Raw genomic sequence first — 13,216 nt, 5'->3', positions numbered from 1 at the left:
CAATGCCTCTTGTTAAGCAAAACAGTTTTATTTAGTCTGCTTATTTCCTTGTCTAGACTTAAACAAAGATGCGCAGTTTCTCGACTTCAGCTAGAAGAATAGATATAGGAAACTGTCATCTTTTTTCTCAAAATTGTTCTTCACATAGGTAGGAAATATAAAGCTCTAGAAATGCATTATAATTATATAGCAGCTAGAAGAATAGATATAGGAAACTGTCATCTTTTTCTCAAAATTGTTCTTCACATAGGTAAGAAATATAAAGCTCTAGAAATGCATTATAATTATACATGATATATTAAAATTATTTAAAATTAAGGTTAAGTTGAAATATAAGCAAGGGAGATACAGAGGCAACTGGGGAGTAGTACAGAATCCTCAGACTGAAAGATTTGTTGGGATCACTTTTAATTTCTGTCATGACCTTTGTCTCCACTTTCCTTGCTACAGATTGCACGCTCAGAAATAGAAGAAATCTCAAAATCTAAATTTTGCCAGGCAAATGCTTTATTCAACATCCAATTAAATATTAATTTACTAACTACATTGATCTTATTTTCTTACACAGAGTGAACATTCACTGCAATGACAGTTTCATCATGCTAAAATCTATTCACAAACCTACACTTTGTAAAAAGTGCTTTTCTAGGAAATGTTATATATAATACAAATGGAAAACATATTGTCTTCAAGTTGTCAATCTACACAAAATAAAACCAATCTACCACCAACATTCAGTATACATTAACAATATTTTTTAAAAAGAAAATTTTCTTTACATTTGGCAGTTCTGTTCAACAAGGATTTCTATAATTTTAAAAGTAATAAAAGTATATACAATTTAATAATGTTAAAGTAAAATGTATTAAATAGCACAAATAACATTACAAAATTAAACACCCTTATTATTTATATGAAGCAAGAGGTCCTGTGTGGTTTCCCCTGTCTTTTGACTCTGAAACGATTGTACTTTCAACTCTGTACATAGAATAGCTTGACCATAAACACAGAAGATGGTTTTGGCCTTACACACTTTTCTATTTGTGCACGTTGAGGAGAAATAAAGAGGTTTATTTATCTCCTTTAAGCAGGCAAATGATTTGTATAATTTGCTTTAGGGACTACTTTAGAATTATACATATTTGCAACAATAGTTTTTAATTAATACCTTTTTATTTAAAAAATAAACATTGTTATGTTGTGTTCAACAGCTATTTTTTATTGAGGCCGGCCTCTTCTTATAACATAATTTACCACCACTTAGATAATTAATCATATTCTTAGATTAAGATCAGTGACTACATTCACTTTCACAATGATTTTCAGTTCTTGAAACTTTATAGTGTAGTGCTTAAAAAGGTGACATATTTACCTTGATTCATTCTTCATAGATGGTTAACTACAAGTAAAACTTTTTTGATTAGGTATATCATGCAATTTCTGTTTGTACCTGGAAATTATCTTTAAAGGCAAATAAAATGAAAGAACAAATTTGTGACTTTAAAAGAAATATGAAAGTATGAAGAAATTGTCATCTAATTGTTATTTGGAATAAAAATTCACATTAAATTATCTAATAAAATGATTCAAGCATACAACTAGAAGATAATTATTTTATTCATCACAAAACTCACATTTGTATTTATGTACCAGTGAACATAATGAACGAACATTCTTTTAAAAGAAGTTATATCTATTTTTGTTCAGACTAGATTTTTTTTATTTGTCCACAAAATGAACACCTCTTCACAAAAGATCATTAAAAATTAACTGATGACTTAAAAATAAATTTTATATCTGAGGTTGGTAAACAAAATATGAGATAATAATGGAATTATTAAAGTTAAAAAGTAGTAATATTTTAATAAAATTTTGCTAATAAAATTGCATTTTCTACTTTGTTTTTTCTCATTATTCCATTTTGATGGTTTTAACCCTCATATACAAATTTGATATTTCAAAATAGTTTTATTCTTATATTGTCTAATTTGTCACACAGACTAAAAAATTAGAACAAACTCAATCTATTAAACAGGATTAGGTTATAGTCTCTGAGTCTAGAATAACTTAAAGGATTTCCAAAAAAAAGTGCTTTTGTTTGGAATATGATAGCATAAGAATATAAACATAAACGCTTCACTGACATAACTCCAATCAAAGCTGTTTGTCATGAGGGTCATTTTATTTTATCTACCGGAAACAAGGCAACAAGTCAGTGACAGATCTTAGCAACTGACAATTTTTACAAAGCTAAAAGTAACCAGCAACATAGTTCACTGGGAGCATATAAACTCATTATCTCTTCATGAAGTACTTTTATTTTATATAACTTTCAGATGCCCTCTTCCTTGTCTTTTCTCTAGTCTTTAACAACTACTCTGTCACATGCATTTATATGACTCTGACCATATAAAAGTTGTGACTTTGGTATTTGTTTTCATACGCAAAATCAGTGACCTTAGAGATCCTTAAACCAAGAAAGGAAGACCACAGGGTTATGGCCCTCGTTCAATGCAGGGATGTAAGAATTCTAGTTTTATAACCACCATCTTAATTTGAAGAAAAGGTAAATAAAGATATAAATAAAATCTAGGTTAATTTAAATATTTATATGCACCATGAGGATCATGACATGTCTAGCGCTAGTCACTATCATACAAGAAAATGCATGCGTGTTTCAGTTCATGTAACATTCACTTTAGGAGTGTGTAATCACCTTTCTCCGGAATTTCCCGTGGGTAAGAACAAGATTCTTTGTTCAACATTTGATTACTGAAGACAGACAGACCACTGAAGACTATGGGGAGCATACGCCCCATGTAAGAAAACATTATGACTCTGGCAACTGATTCCTCCTGTTTCTACTTTTCCGGCTGTTGATGAGAGCCTTTAACTTGCCATAATCCCCTCTCATCTTTTGGGATTCTTCTGCGTGTTGATGTTGCTGCCGAGTGTCTTTGCAGTACTGGTTAATCATCTGCATCTCTGAGTGGCTGAATGCCCCCATGAGGTCCTTCGGGTGGAAAGATAGAGCCCTCACGGAGCTAGCCCAGGTCCATGGGGACCATTTGTCTGTCACAACAGCTACCATATCAGAATTTAGAACTTTAAAGTTGATCTTGGCGATGGTCTGCTTGAAGCTGTTCTCTGTGGCAATGCAGTGATACAGTCCTTGGTCAGAATCCTGAATGGAGCGGATGAGGAGTCCTTGTGAAGTGGCTATGATGCGTTCATTCAGCTTGACCTACAAAAGAGACATCAAAGTGAAGAGGAGACAAAGATGGCGGCATAGGTAAACACCGCAGACTGCTGCCGCAAACAACCACTTCAAAAATACAACTAAAAGATAGGGACTACTTTAGAATTATACATATTTGCAACAATAGTTTTTAATTAATACCTTTTTATTTAAAAAATAAACATTGTTGTGTTCAACAGCTATTTTTGCCCTATTGAGGCCTCTTCTTATAACATAATTTACCACCACTTAGATAATTAATCATATTCTTAGATTAAGATCAGTGACTACATTCACTTTCACAATGATTTTCAGTTCTTGAAACTTTATAGTGTAGTGCTTAAAAAGGTGACATATTTACCTTGATTCATTCTTCATAGATGGTTAACTACAAGTAAAACTTTTTTGATTAGGTATATCATGCAATTTCTGTTTGTACCTGGAAATTATCTTTAAAGGCAAATAAAATGAAAGAACAAATTTGTGACTTTAAAAGAAATATGAAAGTATGAAGAAATTGTCATCTAATTGTTATTTGGAATAAAAATTCACATTAAATTATCTAATAAAATGATTCAAGCATACAACTAGAAGATAATTATTTTATTCATCACAAAACTCACATTTGTATTTATGTACCAGTGAACATAATGAACGAACATTCTTTTAAAAGAAGTTATATCTATTTTTGTTCAGACTAGATTTTTTTTATTTGTCCACAAAATGAACACCTCTTCACAAAAGATCATTAAAAATTAACTGATGACTTAAAAATAAATTTTATATCTGAGGTTGGTAAACAAACAAAATATGAGATAATAATGGAATTATTAAAGTTAAAAAGTAGTAATATTTTAATAAAATTTTGCTAATAAAATTGCATTTTCTACTTTGTTTTTTCTCATTATTCCATTTTGATGGTTTTAACCCTCATATACAAATTTGATATTTCAAAATAGTTTTATTCTTATATTGTCTAATTTGTCACACAGACTAAAAAATTAGAACAAACTCAATCTATTAAACAGGATTAGGTTATAGTCTCTGAGTCTAGAATAACTTAAAGGATTTCCAAAAAAAAGTGCTTTTGTTTGGAATATGATAGCATAAGAATATAAACATAAACGCTTCACTGACATAACTCCAATCAAAGCTGTTTGTCATGAGGGTCATTTTATTTTATCTACCGGAAACAAGGCAACAAGTCAGTGACAGATCTTAGCAACTGACAATTTTTACAAAGCTAAAAGTAACCAGCAACATAGTTCACTGGGAGCATATAAACTCATTATCTCTTCATGAAGTACTTTTATTTTATATAACTTTCAGATGCCCTCTTCCTTGTCTTTGACAACTACTCTGTCACATGCATTTATATGACTCTGACCATATAAAAGTTGTGACTTTGGTATTTGTTTTCATACGCAAAATCAGTGACCTTAGAGATCCTTAAACCAAGGAAGGAAGACCACAGGGTTATGGCCCTCGTTCAATGCAGGGATGTAAGAATTCTAGTTTTATAACCACCATCTTAATTTGAAGAAAAGGTAAATAAAGATATAAATAAAATCTAGGTTAATTTAAATATTTATATGCACCATGAGGATCATGACATGTCTAGCGCTAGTCACTATCATACAAGAAAATGCATGCGTGTTTCAGTTCATGTAACATTCACTTTAGGAGTGTGTAATCACCTTTCTCCGGAATTTCCCGTGGGTAAGAACAAGATTCTTTGTTCAACATTTGATTACTGAAGACAGACAGACCACTGAAGACTATGGGGAGCAAACGCCACATGTAAGAAAACATTATGACTCTGGCAACTGATTCCTCCTGTTTCTACTTTTCCGGCTGTTGATGAGAGCCTTTAACTTGCCATAATCCCCTCTCATCTTTTGGGATTCTTCTGCGTGTTGATGTTGCTGCCGAGTGTCTTTGCAGTACTGGTTAATCATCTGCATCTCTGAGTGGCTGAATGCCCCCATGAGGTCCTTCGGGTGGAAAGATAGAGCCCTCACGGAGCTAGCCCAGGTCCATGGGGACCATTTGTCTGTCACAACAGCTACCATATCAGAATTTAGAACTTTAAAGTTGATCTTGGCGATGGTCTGCTTGAAGCTGTTCTCTGTGGCAATGCAGTGATACAGTCCTTGGTCAGAATCCTGAATGGAGCGGATGAGGAGTCCTTGTGAAGTGGCTATGATGCGTTCATTCAGCTTGACCTACAAAAGAGACATCAAAGTTCTGAAAACCCAACTCTGTATCTTCTAAAAATATATGGGCAACATATACAGAATACTGTTGATTTTAACAAATTTGGCAAAAGTATGGAAGACTAACTAATTTCCTTCTTAGTGGACACAGATTTTAAAAGAGAGAGTGAAGTTATCACTCATATTGCCCAAAACAGCTTAAAGTAAATTCCTTTTGGATAGTAGTTTCTCCACAGATAAGCCCAGAATTTTGGTTGCTTTTGGAATATGACTCACAGTCAACATATACAGCAAATGAAATTCACACATAATTTAAAATATCTCTTTCATCCTGGAGTTCTCACCTTTTATTGTAGAAAAAAAACTTAGTAAAAACATGAAGCAACAATTAAAGGGATGAATTGTACCCTTTTGAATGAGTGAATAAATATTCTCCTAACTAAAAATTATATAAGCAGAGGCAGTTTTGAACATTATCAAAGGCTTTTGCCAATTATCTCACACTAAAGAATCACTAAAAATAAGCTGTAATGCCATTGTCTCATAAGATTTGTAAGTGGTTTTACTTTCCAAAGAAAAGTAATAAAAAGCTATGAGGTTAATAATATATAATTATTTTATAGGCTTATACTGAAAAAGCAACAACACAAAAAACAGACTGTCATTTGCTAGACATCAGCTAAATGCTGGAAGCCCACTTTCCCTACAGTTCCAGCTACGGTATTCCCAATGAGCAGATTAAACCTAAGTGATAAGACTTTCCTTGCCCTATATACTCTGGAATACCCTCTCACTGAGGCAAAAAGAAATCTGACACAAAATAACATAAAGGAATGCATGTGAAATGTTTTTCTAAATGGTACATTTCTATATAAATACATATTTTAACAGAATCCAAATCAAAGAAAGGTTCTTTTAGATAAGAAGTTGCCCACACAAAATAGTATAGTATTGAAACATAGACAAATGGAACAGAACTAGATAAGAGAGAGCAGGAGGAAGTAAAGACTAGAATGTATAAAAGCAAAAATTTGATGTTCAATTTTGAAGTTTAAATGTGCATCAGAAATAGTTTAGATAATGCGTAAATACATTCAGAAATGAAAGAAAAGAAAGCCTTTCCTTTTTGTGCAAAATTGGGGAAATTTTTGGAGGTCAATTTGATAATATCTATATAACATGTACCTATATAACATGCATACTTGGTGCAGAAATTTCATTTCCAAGGATTTGTTAGGAGATATACTCTTACAAGTATGCATATTTTTATTTGCATAATGTGTTTGTTAAGAGGAAACATAAGAAAAAAAACCTAACCAAATGATAGCTTTAAAATAGTTAAGGTACGTTTATACAATGGAAAACTATGCAACCAAGAAAAATGAAGTGGCTTCATATATACTGACTAGAGGCCCAGTGCATGAATTCATGCATGGTTGGGGTGGATTGGGGTAGGGCCTGTTGGGAGGAGGAGACAGCAGGAGGTTGGCTGGCTGACCTGCCCTGATTGGGACCCGATCAGGGACGGGTCGGCAGGGGGGAGGAGCCATAGGTGATGGGCTGGCCGTGAGGAGGGGCTGTGGGTGGTGGGCCAGCCGGCCCCACCCCCAAAGGGGTGGGGGGCCCATCAGGGCCAGCGGCCTAGGGGAGGGGTCATGGGTGGTTGGCCAGCCGGCCCTGACCCTGATCGGAGTCGGGGGGTTGATTGGGGGCGGAGCTAGCTGGGGGGTGGAGCCATGGGCTAATGGGGTGGTGGAGGCCTACAGGGGTGGGGGGCCAGCTGGGGGAAGGGGCTGCAAGAGGTTGGCCAGCTGGCCCCACCCCCTGATTGGGCCAGTTTGCTGGCTGCAGTGGGCCTCATAGCAACTGGTCGTTATGGTGTTCCAGTTGCTGGCTTTTATATATATAGAGATATTAAATAGTGGGGGTTTAGAAAAATTATAGATAATATTTGGACGAATATATAATGATTAAATATATCAGTTTGGTAGCCTTATGCTCTGGGAAATGGGAATAAGTATTAAAGTGAAAGGGAGGAAGGCTTGTATTTTTCACTTTATACTAGTCTCTAAAACTATATTTTTCGCCACTAGTTTTTACCATTTAGCTTACTTTTTTTAAAAGTTCAATATTTATATATGATTGATATGAGAAATAGTGTATATTTGCCTAAACTAGTAAGGAAGAATTAGGATAAATTTAATAAAATATTAATAGTACATTCAACTAAATTAAGAATCAGTGGACTTGAGCTCTGATTAAATTCAGCACAGAATAGATTTTTATAATTATATTAGAGTTAATTCTTTTATAATCTTAAATTATAGCATTCTTATGTTTTTTATTAAAAAATTAAGACATTAACATTTTGAGTCTCCACATTCTTGAACATTTTGAAATAGAACAATAGAATTATCACAAGAGATTTAATTAATAACATATTCCATTTTAAAATTCATTTATTAATTTCTGTATTAATAAATGTATTCAATGCTGTGTATGTTCATTTACTTTGATTTTAAATAATAAAAATTATATTTACTTATATTGTATATTATTTTGTGGAACTTTTTACTGAATAAAAGGAAAACATTTTATTCTTATTAGATAATCCCTGTTTGAATTTAGGTTTCCTATTAACATACATACAGACAGACTTTGTGTCATGTTCTAGCCCAAGAACATCATTCCTATCTGATCTTCATCATCACACATTATGACTTCTAGCCCAGGTTACTTTGCAAGGCAGTTATTATTATAATCTATATCAATTCCAAAGAACTTAAAGTCAATTAGACTGTAGAAATCCAAGACTTCTTTGATGATAGATTTTGTAGCTAAGAAAATAGATATCCAATAAACATTTTTTAAAATTAATAAAATATCTTTAAATTTTTTTTAATATCCTTGAATTCTAGGGCAAGAAGGGGCCCTGAAGTCCACCTAGCACATCTTTCTCCAGAGAGATAAGTCCCTTCTCATGCAAGTGGTCATCATCCTGTGTTTTAACATTCCAATGGCACGGTACACACAACTTCTTAAACAGCTCATAGCATTTTTGGATAGGCAGGTCTGAGAGTTGGAAAGCATTTTCTCAAATGGAGCCAACATCTATTTTAGTAACTCTGATGCAGTATCTAGATTCTATAGCTTGGGATGTATCCATTTTACACAGCCCTAATTAACTTACATGTAGGACCAAAACTGCCCACATAGAACTCACATAAATGTAGTAAGCTCCCTTCCCCCATTCTCTCTATCAGATTTTATGATGTACTGAAAACTGCATTGCATTTTAGACTACTCTGAGACTTTAGGTATACATATATATATATTTTTCCTCTTTTTTCTGTCATTTGTCAGGACAACATGACATCAACATTATGAAATTCATTATTTGTAATATTTCACCCTATGCCATTTTATGTTTTCCTTTTAAACAGCTCTTTCCAATCAGCAACAAGTTAATGTAAGATTTTCTTTTATTTGAAAATCTAGTTTTTCCCCAAAATCACTAAATAAAGGCAGCAGCCCTTAAACAATGATTCCATATATTACCTAACCAAACCCCGAGAGTTATGAATAATAAAGCAGTGGAAACAGATGACCACACAGCAGAAAAATGTTCTTTACTGTAAAGGTTATACTTCGGGGTGATTTGTGCTGAGGAGAACTGAACTTTTCTTTTAAAGCCCCTTTTATCTTGTGAATCGCACAAAGGTGCTGTTGTGTGAGAGCTTGGCTTCTGGATTTGCCACATCTTGTTTCTTTTACAGATGCTTCCTCACATCACTACCCCTGTCTGAGTGCCCGAGCTCTTGTTTCCGTCACCATGTTGTTGAGGTGAGCAGGCAGAGAGGATTTCTAATGAATCCATCAACCCCACGGACAAAGGAGGTTACAGAAGGTGGCACTTGTCATCCCACAGACATAAAAGGAGGTTCAGACGCCTTTCCTTTGATCTGCACCTCAGTGAGGGACGGTGATTTAATGCTCTTTGCAAAGCCCTGATTGATGGCTGCTGTGCTCTCACTCACCTCTTTCCTCCTGTCTTTGTCTTTCTGTAACAACCACTTGATAGATGCCTGCGGAGACTTGGGGGCGCACTCAAGGAAAGTGGTGTTATTTTTGACTCCATACTGAACAATTTCAGCTGCATTTCTATATGCTGGGAAGCAAAAATAAATGGAGAGAGAGAGAGAGAAACAATGGAATTTAGAGTCTATTCTCCTATTTGAATGTCTAGTTTTCTATAAAATTTAGATCAATTATGGCAGCCCCCAGAATCAGTCTTAATCACTTAACAAGCAGACTATTATACTGTACATGGTTCACCTGTTTTATTTAGTCCAAAGGGAAGGAAAGACATAAGGAAATCAATATTTATTCAAGAATCACTTTACACCAAATAGTAGAGGCGTAACAACAACAGGAATGCACTTAATACCACCTTGAGCATTTAATTATGACAACATCCTTGTGATTAAGGTTCTCTCAGCTTTTCACAGCTGAGCAAACTGAGCCTGTAAGTTATGAGGAAATGTATCCTAGCTAAGGAGTTAGTAAATGCCAGGCAGTATTAAAGCCAGATCCATCCCATATTCAATGTAGTATCAATAAAATTCAGAAAGAGCATGAAAGGTAGAGAGCAAGGTGAGGCCACAGTGGGATGGAGTGGTTGAGAACACAGGTTTTGAATCAGAGGTACCTGAGAGAAAATCCTGACTCCACTGCTACCGGCTCTCTAACCTCAGACAAATTACTTGATCTCTCTGTGTCTCAGTTTACTTGGCTCTAAAACACAGAGTATAATAATTTCAGAGGTTCTTTACTGAAATTCTTAAATTAGGAAAAGCTTTTAGTATAATCATGGGGTGGCTTAGACAGACAGAATACTCATTTATAATGTGGGAATAGAAACAGACCCTACTTGAGCAGAGTTTCTTGAGCATTAAGTGAGATAATCCATAAAACCCCCCCAAATATTTAGCTCAGTTTCTGACACAAAATCAACATCCATGTTGTTCATTACCTCTATTCCAATACTCCCACCACTATGACTACTACGACCATTAAGGAGAATGGACACAAAGTTTATGAAACACTCAGTAAATAGCGAAAAGGTAACTCCGGATTCAGAAAGATTACAATGGGAGTCTCAGTGTTAAATGTTAACAGAGGCTCATTTGCAGCTCCTTCGTGAGCCAGGGCGAGTTCTGCCTGGAGATACTTCTGTTGGTTGGGTTGATGAGGGGAGAGAGGATTAGTGGGAAAAGTGTAATAACATGATCACTTCATGTCAGAATGGGAGGAAAGGGGGTAGATTAACTGTAAGGCACAAGGCAGGATTGTCAAAAGTATAAGGAATGGTTATCAATTGTAAAATCAAGCCACTGCAGTACACCAATATTCAGAGCAGGATTATTCACAGGAACCAACTTGTGGAAGCAACCCAAGTGTCCAGCGATGAATGAATAGGTAAAAAAAGTTGATATATACACATAATGGAATATTTTCCCGCCTTAAACAGTAAAGAACTTCTGACACATGGTACAACGCTGAATGAACCCTGAGGAAGACATTATGCTAAGTGAAATAAGCCAATTACAGAATGACAAATACTGAAAATTCCCAGACTTTTGTTTTTCACAATTCTTGTTATACATACAAATAGCATTTAATTTTTAATTACCATAGCTAAATACCAAGAATTTTAGGTTTCCCTAAGTGAAATGTGGTATGGAGCCTTGCTACTCTTTATCAAGTTTGATCATTGCTCCCTGTTACTACCTTTGAGATTGAATCCTCTGCATTGGGTCAGTGGGTTGCCATGCCTCACATCTTGTCTTCGGCTCCTCCTGTAAGTGCAGAAATATACACAGGACTTAGAATGAAAAGACAGCATTTTTAATTTCAAAATATTGTGATTGCCTCAGTTTTCATAAAGAGGTCTGATTATCTGATATTTCTTGTTCGCTGCTTCAATTATAAGGTGGGTACTTGACCTTGCTTTTAATCAAAATTAATTCAGTCTCTCCCCATCTACCACTTGTGATATAATGGCTGTGAACCTCCTCTTAGGTACATTTCCTCAGTAAATGTTAGATTCCAAATTAATAGTAGAAATTTTTAGCAGAGAGACACATTCATCCAAAGTTTCCTAAAATGATCACTCCCAAAGTACACAGTCACTATCATCTTCTTTCTTATAATTTTTTTTAATTAAGCATAATTTTCTTTAAAAATCAATTACAGCCGAAACTGGTTTGGCTCAGTGGATAGAGCGTCGGCCTGCGGACTGAAAGGTCCCAGGTTCGATTCCGGTCAAGGGCATGTACCTGGGTTGCGGGCACATCCCCAGTGGGAGATGTGCAGGAGGCAGCTGATTGATGTTTCTCTCCCATCGATGTTTCTAACTATCTATCTCTCTCCCTTCCTCTCTGTAAAAAATCAATAAAATATATTTAAAAAAAAATCAATACTTTCTAACAGTTTTTGGATATATTAAAACTTTTCCAAAATAAATAATACAGAGATAGAATATGGATATTTAATATAAAGTTAAGCAACTTGTTCATTTACTAGAATAAGCGTTTCCCTTTAATTTCTTATTTTGAAAATTTCAAGTCCACAGAAAATTTGGTATATGAGTACAATGAATAGTGGTATACCTAGATTCAGGAATTGTATTTTGTCATATTTATTTATTTTTCTCTCATATGAAAGTATATGTCATGTATGTACTGTGAATGTACATATATGAAAATCTTTAGAAAATAAGTTGCAGATGTGGTTTCACGCTTAAATGCTCTATTTAGCATATATCTTCTAAGAACAAGTAATTTTCCTAAATATATTATCACAGTAAAGATATTAATACTTATCCAATAATATCATATACTACACATTTTATATCAAAATTTCTCTAGCTGTCCCCAAAATATATCTTATAGATTTTTTGCAATGTTTAGAATGTTTTATTAAAGTACAAAGTTGTTGGAATTAAACTAAATTGAAAAACATAGTAAATATTTACAAAAACATTAATAACACCACTCAAATCACACACATATAAAATGCAGATAGTTCTTAAAAAGTTTACAAGTTGAAAATTATAGAGATTTCCCAAAATGGATATAATGCCTCACTGCTGAGTATGGAATCAATAAAATATGTAAGCTCTTTGAGTGAATGTTGTCCCCACTCTTCTGCAATCCAGTCCTCCTTAGAAGTTTGTTCTTTGGGAAATTCAGACTCACAGTCAACAAGAGAAGAACAAACAAAAGTTGAGATAGTCACATAACTTGATATAACTTCCTTCATCCTATTGACTGCTTTGAGGTTAAACAGCCAAGAGTGTTTTAAGTTTATTCAGGATCTACTTAAGGTTCACTCATTACATTCAGTTGTTATGTATCACCAGCTTGAGTATTTCAACAATGTAGTTACATCCCTTGTAAATTGGTCATGATTTAAATAAAAGTTTTAAATTACTTTCAAACTAATTATTTAATTTTCTGAGTCTTAGTATCAGCTGCATATATTAGTTTTGATTTTATTACACAGTACAACAAATCAAAACAGAGTAACTGACATCTATCTACACTAATAAAAGAGAAACATGAATATTGGCGTACGACTGCTACCCTTTTCATTGGCTAATCAGTGAGTATATGCAAATTAACTGTCAGCCAAGATGGCGGCCGGCAGCCAGGCACTGAAGCGAGCAGGGAGGCTTGCTTGCTGCAGACTCCAACGTTCC

The 13,216-nt window shown here is 34.4% G+C and overlaps 1 protein-coding gene across 3 annotated transcripts in view; it reads right to left on the bottom strand.

Moving 5' to 3' along the window:
• Positions 1–3,347: 3,347 nt before the first annotated feature.
• The window catches only part of SEMA3C (sema domain, immunoglobulin domain (Ig), short basic domain, secreted, (semaphorin) 3C), a 156,641-nt gene continuing 146,772 nt past the window's right edge, over positions 3,348–13,216 (bottom strand). For 2 of the 3 annotated variants that reach the window (XM_005880038.2, XM_014528192.1), the window contains exons 16-18: positions 11,245–11,312; positions 9,492–9,622; positions 4,579–5,463 (exon numbers count right to left, since the gene is read on the bottom strand). In XM_005880038.2, coding sequence (XP_005880100.1) covers positions 5,050–5,463; positions 9,492–9,622; positions 11,245–11,312 — 613 coding nt within the window. In that variant the 3' untranslated portion in view covers positions 4,579–5,049. Of the gene's footprint in view, positions 3,689–4,578; positions 5,464–9,491; positions 9,623–11,244; positions 11,313–13,216 lie in introns of those variants that run through there. The other variant, XR_001359381.1, reaches the window with a different exon arrangement.

The sequence above is a fragment of the Myotis brandtii genome, unplaced genomic scaffold, assembly GCF_000412655.1.
Source record: "Myotis brandtii unplaced genomic scaffold, ASM41265v1 scaffold621, whole genome shotgun sequence".
Taxonomy (NCBI): domain Eukaryota; kingdom Metazoa; phylum Chordata; class Mammalia; order Chiroptera; family Vespertilionidae; genus Myotis; species Myotis brandtii.
This window is presented reverse-complemented; position numbering and strand designations above follow the sequence as displayed.